The sequence below is a fragment of the Sapajus apella genome, unplaced genomic scaffold, assembly GCF_009761245.1.
Source record: "Sapajus apella isolate SASKATOON/1434 unplaced genomic scaffold, GSC_monkey_1.0 scaffold10, whole genome shotgun sequence".
Lineage (NCBI taxonomy): Eukaryota > Metazoa > Chordata > Mammalia > Primates > Cebidae > Sapajus > Sapajus apella.
This window is the reverse complement of record NW_022436950.1, coordinates 2,532,580-2,545,100: the sequence shown is the minus strand read 5'-3', so window position 1 is coordinate 2,545,100 and position 12,521 is coordinate 2,532,580. Positions and strand designations below refer to the sequence as shown.

Below are 12,521 nucleotides of genomic sequence, written 5' to 3'. Positions count from 1 at the left end.
ACAAATATCTCATTTTAACTAGGCCCTCTGCCAATCCTTTACAGTCTTTTTATTACTACAAGTAATTATAATTTCTTCATTATTTTTCTTTCACAGCTAACCTTATCTCATAATTGTTAAAACCATAAAATGTAGTCATTTTACTTTCATATATTCTCATGTCTATCTTCTTGAGGTAAACACCCTGTGAAAAGTAGTATAGTTTGCCTTGTTCACTCTTCTCTCCACTGCTCAGCAAATTGCCTGGAATCCCATAGGCATTACACATTTATTTTTTTAAAAGTTTACAGACAGTAAAATTCAATACTTATTGGTGTCTGTAATTTTAGACAAATTCATATAGGCAAGTCGCCACCACCTTATAAGCAAGATTCAGAACAGTTCCATCATTCCAAACAATTGTCTTGTGCTCTGATCTGTTTCCTAATCTTAAAACTACCTTTTTCAGAATGTTATATAAATGAAATATACTGTGTATCCCTATTAGCCTGGCTTTTTTCACTTAATGCATTTGAGATTGATCCAAGTTGTTGTGTATATTACCATTTTTTTCCTGTTCATGTTGTGTCCATTTTTATTCAGCAGCTTATTATTTTTAATTTTTTTATATTCTGATTATAAGTCCTTTACCAGACAGATAGGTGATTTGCAGATAATTTTTCTCACTTCGTGCCTTGTCCTTTCATTCTCTTAAAAGTGTCTTTCTCAGAACAGGGATTTTTAGCGTTTATGAAGTATAATTTATTTTTTCTTTTATAATGTATGCTTTTAGTGTTGTAGCTAAAAAATCTTAGCATAATCTAAGATCACAGAGAATTTGAGTTAATTTTTATATATTGTTTCAGGTATTTGTTGAGGTAGTTTATTTGCATTTGTTTCTGTTTTGAATATAGTATAATTCCAGCATCATTTGTTGAAAAGATGATCTTATTTCTGTTGAATTGCCTTTGCACCTTGGTAAAAAAAATCAGTTGATCATGTTTATGTGAGTCTATTTCTAGATTAGAACTGTTTCATTGAACCGATTGTCTCTTTCCACCCTTGGTACACTGTCTTCATTACTGTAGCTTCATAGGAAGTTTTGAGATCAGGTGGAATGAGTCTTCTAAGTTTATTCTTTTTCAGAATTATTATGACTATTTAGTTTCTTTGCCTTACTGGATATTTTTATAATTCACCTATTTTTATTTATTTTTTTATTTTATTTTTTTTGAGATGGAGTTTTGCTCTTGTTCCGCAGGCTGGAGTGCAATGGCGCGATCTCGGCTCACCGCAGCCTCCGCCTCCTGGGTCCAGGCAATTCTCCAGCCTCAGCCTCCTGAGTAGCTGGGATTACAGGCACGCGCCACCATGCCCAGCTAATTTTTGTATTTTTAGTAGAGACGGGGTTTCACCATGTTGACCAGGATGGTCTCGATCTCTTGACCTCGTGATCCACCCGCCTGGGCCTCCCAAAGTGCTGGGATTACAGGCGTGAGCCACCACGCCCGGCCAATTCACCTATTTTTATAATTTTCGTCTACAGAAAACAAAATCCTAATTGGATTTTTACTGGGATTATTTTGAACCTACAGATCAGCACAAATCCCTTTTAATAACTGGATGAAAGAATAAATACTTGTTGAATAAATGAGTTTAATTTTTGTCTCGAACTCTTGGGGCTCAAGCGATCCTCCCACCTCAGCCTCCAAAGTAGCTGGGACTGCAGGTGTGCCATCATGCCCAGCTAATTTTTATATTTTTTTTCTGTAGAGACCAGGCTGTGCTATGTTACCCAGGCTGTTCTCAAACTCCTGTCCTCAAGTGATCCTTCTACCTTGACTTCCTAAAGTGCTGGGATTACAGGTGTGAGCTACCACACCCTGCTAATTACACATGCTTTAGACAGGACATTGAATTGATCCAGGCTGTGGTTTTGATGTTCACTAGCTCAGGCAGCAACACTCTTGGTCCTGTCAGCTGTGGCACTGGTCCATGGGGTTGGGAGAGGGACGTTATAAAAAGGGCCCTACAGGCTATTGGTAAGACTATATGGATAGGGAAACTCCTGTAACCATCTTAGTTAAACTATACTCTTAAGTTCTCTTTTCCTTCTGGCAATTTCTTGTTATCTTGTTCTTTTTTTGATTCTCAACATTTATTTATTTTCATTCATTTAGAAAATATTGATTGCCTACAATGAGAGGCAGAATCATGGTGATTAAGAAAAATTCTTAGATTTACAACCTGGCTGTGGCACCTACTCATCGTGTGATTCTGAGAAATTAACCTAACCTTTCTGTTTCTGAGCTTTCTTATTTTAAAATGGAGATAAGAGCCCTTACCTCACAAATGTTGAAAAGCTTAAATGAGCTTAATATAAAAAATTTTTAGAACAGCGCCTACCATGGAAGATGTACCCAGAAAATATTAGCTGTTGTTATTACTTACCAATAATTTGGCTTTTTCTTGGAGAGCACATTCTTTCTGTGGTTTCACCTGTCACTTAAACTATTGTATCCCAAATTTTTATTTACTAAATAAACAGTTATTACATACCAAGTGTGTACACTATTCTAGGCACTGGGAAAGCAACAATGAACGAAACAGACAAAAGTCTGTGCTCCTAAGGAGCTTAAATCTAGTGGGGAAGATAAGGCAATAAGCAAGCAAGTGAGAGATACAATATTCTGATGTGAAAGGTCTAAATATTATGTGTCTTGCCCTGACTTTTTATCGAGGCTTCAAAGCTGAGTCCTTTCTTTGTTGAACTTTTATGGGATTTACAGTGGTTTTCTACAATTTATAGCCTACTTGCATTGCTAACAGTAACTAATTGGTCATTTTAATTTTGTCTCTTCAAAAATGAAGAGGGCTCTGTTTTCTATCACTAGTTTTTCCCCCACAGCATATGGTGCATTTCTGGGCATACAGTTTGTATTCATTACATATGGTATATAGTAAATATGATGTAAAATATTTCTAATTACTGCGTAACCTTTCTTAGTCAGGTTGGTTAAGAGAATTAAGCCTTAATGCCCTAAGCCTAAAATGTTTATTTAATGAATGAATCTCTCTCCTATGCATCTAAAATGGAACTAGTTATGTCCTATCTTTGGGAGAATTGAGAAAGTAGTTACATCATTCTCTGTGTTCTGTGGTTCAGATGAGGAATCTGGTTGAGAAAGGCTTATTTAGGCATAGCCTCATATACTTTATTAGTAAGAAAAAATGTTGGGTATGTTTTTTAATACTTGGCCCTGAAACACAGCTCAAGTAAATGCAATTGGTACAAATAATCCTAAGTTAGAGTAAATTTTTAAGAAATTTTTATTTTATTTTAATTTTCAAATATATTATCATTGAATAAGCTGTATTGTCTTTATTTATACAATGGTTCTTACTGATTTTAAGAAAACTTCTAAAATGCTTATTTAGGGTGTCAAGAAGAATTGTAAGCAAATTGAATCTGCTAAATTATTGCCTGATACACCTGTTCAGTTCATACCTCCAAATACATTGAACCTTCGTAGCTTTACCAAGATTGTGAAGAGATTGGCTGAATTGCATCCAGAAGTCAGCAGGTAATAACCAGAATTATATTTTAACTAGTTTAAAACTTTTATGTAAAAATATAGTTTAATTTAATAACTTAGACATAATCAGAATGTGTTCCTTTGGAAAAGACAAATATTCATGTATGTTTTCCTTTTGCATAGAGACCGTATTATAAATGCGCTTCAGGAAGTGAGAATAAGACATAAAGGTTTTCTGAATGGCTTAACTATTAATACTATTGTGGAAATGACTTCATCTGTTCTGAAAAACTCTGCTCCCAGTTAGGAATTTAGAAAACAATAAAGAGGTAAAGTAATCATATTCTTTCATATTTGAATATTACTTAAAATTTATAAGCTATTGATTTCATTTTCTTTTTACATAAAAAGCATATTAAATTTAAAATAATATAATCACAAAATAATAATATGAAACCTAAAAACAAACATACTGGAATTACTTAACTATTAATGCAAAACTAATTACCCTAAAATTGACTGGCTTAAACAACACTCAGAAACTCACAGTTTGCAGATCAGGATTCAGGAGTGACTTAGCCAGGTGGCTTTAGCTCAGGGTTTTTCATGTTGCAGTCAAGATGTTGGCCTGGACTGTAGTCATCCCGAGGCTTGACTGAGATCAGAGGATCTGCTTCTCAGGGGGCTCATTCACATGTCTGTTGGCAGGAGGCTTCAGTTCCTCACCACAGAGGCCCTTCCATGAGGCTCTTCAAATGTCTTGATACCGTGGCAGCTGGCTTCCCCTAAGCCAGAGAGAGCAGGATGGAAGCTGCATTGTCTTGTCATATCTCCCCTCAGTAGTCACAGATATTACATTTTTTACATATTGAAGGTATGTGGCAACCCTGCATCAAGCAAGTCTATCAGTGCCATTTTTCCAACAACCTGTACTCACTTTGTGCCTGTGTCACATTTTGGTCATTCACACATTTCAAATTTTTTTGTGATGCCTCTTATGGTTATTGTGATCAGTGATCTTTGTTACTATTATAATTATTTTCGGGCACTTTCAACTGCACCCATATAAAACAGTGGATTTTATAAATGTGTATGTTCTGACCACTCCATTGACTGGCTGTTTCCCCATCTCTTTCCTTCTCTTTGGTCCTCCCTATTCCTTGAGACACAGTATTGAAATTAGACCAGCTGATAACCCTACAGTGGCCTGTAAGTGTTCCAGTGAAAGGCAGACTCACATGTCTCTCATTTTAAATGGAAAGCTAGAAATGATTAAGCTTAGTGAGGAAGGCATCTCAAAAGCCAAGACAGGCTGAAAACTAGGCCTTTTATACCAGTTAGCTAAGTTGTTCGTTGCTGTGAAGCCGACAAGGAAAAGTATTACAAATGCTACTCCAAAGAACACAAGAACGATAACAAAATGGAACAACCTTATTGTTAATATGGTGAAAATTTTAGTGGTCTATATAGAAGATCATAGCAGCCACAACATTGCCTTAAGCCAAAGCCTAATTCAGAGCAAGGACCTCTTTTCCGTTATTTGAAGGTGATGAGAGAGGGGAAGAAGCTGAGGAAGAAAAGTGTGAAGCTAACAGAGGGTTAGATTAGTTCACGAGGTTTAAAGAAAGAAGCCATCTTTTTGTTTTTGTTCCTGAGATTTTAGTGCACGCATCACCCAAGCCCCGAGCAATGTACGCTATACCCAATGTATAGTCTTTTATCCTTCACCCCACTCCCACCCTTTCCCACAGTCCCCAAAGTCCAGTGTATCATTCTAAGAAGCCGTCTTCCTAACAAAAGTACATTGTGAAGCAGCAAATGCTGATATAGAAGCTGTAGCAAGATGCCCAGAAGATCTAGGTTAGATAATTGATGACAGTAGCCACACTCAACAGCAAATTTTCAGTGTAGAAGAAACAGCCATCTGCTGAAAGAAGATGCCTTCTGGGACTTTCACAGCTAGAGAGGAAAAGTCAATTCCTAGCTTCAAAGGACAGGCAGGTTCTCTTGTAGGGGCTAATGCAGCTGTTTACTTCTAAGTTGAAACTGATGCTCATTTACCATTCTGAAAATCCAAGGGCCCTTAGGAACTACACTAAATCTATTCTGCCTTCACTTTATGAATGGAACAACAAAGCCTGGATGACAATACATCTGTTTATAGCATGGAGGTTTTTGGGTTTTGTTCTTTTTTTAAGGGCAGTGTATTGCTATCACCCAGGCTGGAGTACAGTGACACAATCATAGCTCACTGCAACCTCAAACTCCTGGACTCAAAGGATCCTCCTGCCTCAGTCTCCTAAGTGCTAGAACTACAGTAGGTGCACACCACCATGCCCTGCTACTTTTTTTTTAATTTCAACCTTTTGTAGAGACAGGGTCTCTCCTATGTTACCCAGGCTCACCTCTCTTACCCATATTCCTGGCCTTAGGCAATTCTCCCACTTCGGCCTCCCAAAGTGCTAGGGATTACAGGCATGAGCCACTTCGCCCAGCCTATAGCAGGGTTTACTGAATCCCTGGGATCAAGTAATACTCCTGATTCAGCCTCCCTCAGTAGTTGGGATTACAGACACAAGCACATACCACCATGCCAGGCTAATTTTTTTTTTTTAAGAGATGGGGTTTAACCATGTTATCCAGGCTGGTTTACTGAACCTTTCAAGCTCACCATTGAGACCTACTACTCAGAAAAAAAAAAAAGATTTCTTTCAAAATATTATTGTTCCTTGACAATGCATTTTGTTACCAAGAACTCTGATGGAGATGTACAAGGAAATTAATGGGTTGTTTTCATGCCTGCTAACACAACATCCATTCTGCAGCCCATGGATCAAGGAGTAATTTTGACTCAAGTCTTAAATATTTTAAAATATATTTCATAAGGTTATAGCTGTCATAGCTGATTCGCTGATCGATCTGGGCAAAGTAAATTGAAAACTATCTGAAAAGGAGTCATCATTCTAGATGCCATTAAGAATATTTATTTTTATGGGAGGAGGTAAAAATATCAACATTCACAAGAATTTGGAAGAAGTTGAATCCAACCCATAGATGACTTTAAGGGGTTCAAGACTTCAGTGGAGGAAGTAACTGCAGATGTGGTAGACATAACAAGACAATTAGAAGTGGAGCCTGATGATGGGACTGAATTGCTACAATCTCGTGATCAAATTTGAATGGATGACAAGTTCCTTATTGTGGATGAGCAAAGAAAATACTTTCTTTTTTTTATTATTTGTTTATTTTTGTAGAGCTGAGATCTTGTTCTTTTGCCCAGGTTGGTTTCAAACTTCTGGCCTCAAGCAGTTGTCCCACCTCAGCTTCCCAAAGTGCTGGGATTACAGGTGTGAGCCACTGTGCCCTGCCCAGAAAATGCTTTCTTGCGATACAGTCTACTACTAGTGAACACACTGTGAACATTGTTGAAATAACAAAGGATTTGGAATAATACATAAACTTAGGTGATAAAGCAGTGGCAAAGTTTGAGGGGATAGAATACCCAATAGGTAGTTTAAAAAAAAAGTTTGAGGAAATTGACTCCAATTTTGAACCCCTACTCTGAGTAAAATGCTATCATACCGAATCTCCAGTTACAGAGAAATCTTTTGTGATTGAAAGAGTCATTTGACGCCGCAAACTTCATTGTTGTCTTAGTTGCCACAGCCACTCCAGCCTTCAGCATGATGTGAATACATCAGAGAAAAACTGCTTGAAAAATCAAAGCCAAAAAGAACTATAAAGCAGCTGGAGGGAGAAAGTTTAAGAGTGCAGATTCCTAGCTGACTCTCAACAGAAGTCACCAGATAATTCTCCAAGCCCAAAGCTCTAGGCTAGGAAAAGAACTTCAAAAATAAATGTAAAATCACTAATTATCATGCAACTGAAAAAAGCTAAGATAATTTGTTACTTTAGAAGAAGCCCTATTCGAAAGAAAATACCATAGTGTTCTCTGGGGAAAAAAAGTGATCTTAAATAAAAGGTCAGAGGTATAGGAGAAAGGAAGATCAAGAATAATAAATATGTGGTATGTCTCAATCAATACTGACTGTATAAAACAAAAATAATGGTGTTTTATAGGTTCTAATATAATTAAAATACATGATAACACTAATATATAAGTTGAGAGGGGATTAAGTATTCTTCCTATTCTAAACACCTTGCAGTTTGGCAAGAGGGTAAGATGTTCTATGTTGAGGTACTCAAGACCACCCCAAGCTTTATTATATGCTAGGAGGACTCACATAACTCAGTATATAGATGTATTCATGGCTATGATTTATTACAATAACAAAATACAAAGCAAAATCAGCAAAGGGAAAAGGTACATAAGGTGAAGTCTGGAGGAAACGGGCTTCCAAGAGTCCTCTTCCAGTGGAATCACACAGGATGTGCTTAATTACTCCGGTAATGAATTGTGACACTATCAAATGTTGTCTACTGGGGAAGCTTACTAAAGACTCAGTGCCCAAGGATTTTATTGGGAATTGGTCATGTAGTTGCCCTCTGCTTAGTACATACTATAGTCCCAGGCTCTCAGGGAGCTATGATTCAGCATAAACCACATTGTTTGTACAGCGGTTTTAGTATAGTGAGGCACTCATCACTTCTGGAAATGGTGGGAACTACCCCAGCCCCCAATCCAAGTTTCTAGATACCAGCCAGAGGCCAACCTTGGTAGCAGGTCTTTCTAAAGATGGCAGCCTCAGGCCTGCTACATTAACTCTCTTTCTACACATGTGCCAGCTGATGTAAGAACAAAGAAGCTATGTTGTAAATTTGGGAGCAACTACTAAAAGAACAATTTTTAAAAGCACAAAGAAAGTGAAGTTGGACCTTTACCTTACACCATATCCAAAAATCAACTCAACATGAATCAACAACTGAAACGTAAGAGTTAAAATTACAAAACTTTTAGAAGAAAACAGTGAAAAACCTTCGCAGCATTGGATTTGGCACTGATTCGGATACGACAACAAAAGCACGGACAACAAAAGAAAACATAAATATATTAGAGAGAGATCCAAGATGGCTGATCACTAGCAGCTTGGGATTGTAGCTCCCACTGAAAGAGCAGAGAACAAGAGGACGCCACACTTTCAGATCAATTTTTGTTGCTCACGCACCAGGAGATTCCCAGCGGAGGAGCCCCACGTGTCGCCAGCGCGACTCTTGAGGCCAATGAGGTGGTTTTGCCGCTGCCTTGGAGTGGCGGTTCTTGGTGCAGAGTCAGAAAAGCACCATCAACCTTAAAGCCGCTGTTTTGGCCAGCACAGTGGGTTGCTCAGATTCTACCGCTGGGAATCAACAAGTTGGACGTCCATTCAGAAACCCAACTATAAAGACGGTAATTATAAAGACCACGGATGGATAAATTTATAACGAAGGGAAGAAACCAGCCTAAAAAGGCTGAGAATACCCAAAATCAGAACGCCTCTCCCTCTACAGGGGATCACAGTTCCTCATCAGCAACAGAACAAGGCCTGATGGAGAAAGACTGTGTTCCATTAGCAGAAGCAGGCTTTAAAAAGTGGATGATAAGAAACTTCTGGGAATTAAAAGAACTTGTTCTAACCCAATGCAAAGAAACTAAGAACTTTGAAAAAAGGTTTGACGAAATGTTAACAATAACACAATTTAGAGAGGAATATAAGTGAATTAATGGAGCTGAAAAATACAACACGAGAACTTCGCGAACTATGCACAAGTTTTAACAGCCGAATTGATCAAGCAGAAGAAAAGATATCAGAGGTCGAAGACCAACTTCATGAAATAAAACAAAAAGACAAGATTAGAGAAAAAAGGATAAAAAAGAACGAGCAAAGTCTCCAAGAAATATGGGACTATGTGAAAAGACCTAATCTATGTTTGATAGGTGTACCTGAATGTGACGAAGAGAATCAATCCAAGCTGGAAAATACACTTCAGGATATTATTCAGGAAAACTGTCCCAACCTAGCAAGACAGGACAATATTCAACTCCAGGTAATACAGAGAACACTACAAAGATATTCCTCAAGAAGACCAACCTCAAGGCACATAATCACCAGATTCACCAGGGTTGAAATGAAAGAGAAAATACTGAGGGCAGCCAGAGAGAAAGGGCAGGTTACCCATAAAGGGAAGCCCATCAGACTCACAGCAGATCTCTCAGCAGAAACCCTACAAGCCAGAAGAGAGTGGGGGCCAATATTCAACATCCTTAAAGAAAAGAACTTTCAACCCAGAATTTTACATCCAGCCAAACTAAGCTTCATACGCGAAGGAAAAATAAAATCTTTTGTGAACAAGCAAGCACTCAGAGATTTCATCACCACCAGGCCTGCTTTACGAGAGCTTCTGAAAGAACCACTACACATAGAAAGGAACAACCAGTATCAGCCTTTCTAAAAAATACCAAAAAATAAAGAACATCAATATAATTAAGAAATTGCATCAACTAATGGGCAAAACAGCCAGCTAACATTAAATGACAGTATCGAACTCACATATATTGTTATTAATTCTAAATTTAAATCGACTAAATTCCCCAATCCAAAGACACAGACAGGCAAAAAAAGCCAAGACCCATTGGTATGCTACATCCAGATCCATCTCACATGCAAGGATACACAAAGACTCAAAACAAAGGGATGGAGAAAAATTTACCAACCAAATGGAGGGCAAAAATAAATAAATAGAAAGCAGGAGTTGCAATTTTTGCTGATAAAATGGACTTCAAAGCAACAAAGATCAAAAGGAGCAAAGAAGGATATTACATAAAGATAAAAGGATCAGTGTAACAAGAAGAGCTAAAGATCCTAAATATATATGCACCCAATACAGGAATACCCAGATATATAAGACTTATAAAGAGACTTGGACTCCCACACGATAATAGTGGGAGACTTACAGATCAATGAGACAGAAAGTTAACATCGATATTCAGGACTTGAACTCAGATCTGGAACAAGTAGACTTAATTAACATTCATAGAACTCTCCACTTCAAATACACAAAATATACACTCTTATCAGCACTACATCACACGTATTTACAGGTTTAAATGAAATATTGGTTGGCTGCTTGTTAATTATTTTCTTCCCTCATTTTTTATTTTTTTTATTTTTTTTATGTCTCTATTATTAAACACAATTACAGGTATATCCATTTTTAGACTGCATTCTAGCCCGGGCAATAAAGCAACACCCCTGTTCTCTCTCCCTCTTCCTCTTCCTCTTTCTTCCTTTCCTTTATTCTTTTTTTTTCTTTTTCTTTTTTTTTTATTCTTTTTCTTTCTCTCTCTCTTTCCTAAAAAAAAAAAAAAAAAAGTTCACATGGTAGCTATATTAAATAAAATGCAAAAGTTTTTTTTATGTCTGATTTTGGCTGGACGTGATTAAAAAAAATAGACTTCATTAAAATAAAAAACTTGAACATCAAAGGACTCTATCAAAAGAGTGAAAAGGCAGCCCATAGAATGAGAAGATATTTATAAATCATACATCTGATAAGGGGTTAATATGCAGAATAGGCTGGGCGGGGTCACTCATACCAGTAATCCCAGAACTTTGGGAGGCTGAGGCAGGCAAATCGCTTGAGGCCAGGAATTTAAAGTCAGCCTGGGCAACATGGTGAAACCCCATCTCGACAAAAAATACAAAAATTAGCCAAGCATGGTGGCCCATACCTGTAGTCCTGGATACTCAGGAGGCTGAAGTGGAGGGATGGCTTGAGCCTGGGAGGCAGAAGTTGCAGTGAGCTGAGATTGCACCCCTGCACTCCAGCCTGGGTGACAGAACAAGACTCTATCTCAAAAAAAAAAAAAAAAAAAAAAGGTAAGAAAAAATACCTAGAATATATAAAGAATTCCTACAACTCAACAACAAAAACCCAACCCAATTTTTAAAAATGGGCAAAGGGTTTAAATAGGCATTTCTCCAAAGAATAGATAGAAATAGCCAATAAACACATGAAATATATTCAGCATCACAAATGATTAGGGAAACATAATCAAAACCACAGAGATACCACTTCACCCATGGTTATTATTAGTTCGTGTTACTTGTTAAAAACAAGTTACCTGTAGATTCTAGATATTAGGTCTTTATCAGGTGTATAGTTTGCAAATATCTTTTCCCATTCTGTAGGTTTTCTATTTATTCTATTGATAGTTTCTTTTTCTGTTTATAAGTTCTTTAGTTAATTGAGTACCACTTGTCTTTTCTTTTCCTGCAACTGCTTTTGGGGACTTAGCCAAAAAATTTTTGCCAATGCAAACCCACAGCCAATATCATACTGAATGGGCAAAAGCTCAAACCATTCCCCTTGAGAACTGGAACAAGACAAGGATGCCCACTCTCACCACTCTTATTCAGCCTAATATTAGAAGTCCTAGCCATAACATTCAGGCAAGAGAAAGAAATAAAAGGCATCCAAATAGGAAGAAAGGAAGTCAAACTGTCTCTGTTTGCAGACTGATTCTATACCTAGAAAATCCTAATAGATCTAATAAACAACTTCAGCAAAATTTTCAGATAGAAAATCAATGGACAAAGATCAGTTGCATTTTTGTACACCAACATCCAAGCTGAGTGACAAATCAATAATACAATTCTATTCACAATAGCCACACACAAAAATAAAATTCCTAGGAATATAGCTAACCAAGGAAATGAAAGATCTCTACAACAAGAATTACAAAACACTGCTGAAAGAAATCAGAGATGACAAAAACAAATAGAAAAACATTCCCTGCTCATGGATTGGAAGAATCAGTGTTGTTAAAATGGCCACACTGCCCAGAGAAGTTGTTACAGATTCAATGCTATTCCTGTCAAACTACCAATGACATTCTTCACAGAATTAGTAAAAACTATTCTAAAAATCATAGAACCAAAAAGGACCCCAAATAGCCAAGGCAAGCCTAATCAAAAAGAACAAAGCTGGAAGCATCATATTATCCAACTCAAAACTATACCACAAGGCTACAGTAACCAAAATAGCATTGTACTGGTACAAAAACAG

The 12,521-nt window shown here is 37.2% G+C and overlaps 1 protein-coding gene across 1 annotated transcript in view; it reads left to right on the top strand.

The window, feature by feature from the left end:
• The window catches only part of RBM44 (RNA binding motif protein 44), a 43,444-nt gene that overhangs the window by 27,899 nt on the left and 3,024 nt on the right, over positions 1 to 12,521 (top strand). Inside the window, exons 14-15 of the mRNA XM_032277764.1 lie at positions 3,418 to 3,563; positions 3,699 to 3,844. Coding sequence (XP_032133655.1) covers positions 3,418 to 3,563; positions 3,699 to 3,822 — 270 coding nt within the window. The 3' untranslated portion in view covers positions 3,823 to 3,844. The remainder of the gene's footprint in view (positions 1 to 3,417; positions 3,564 to 3,698; positions 3,845 to 12,521) is intronic.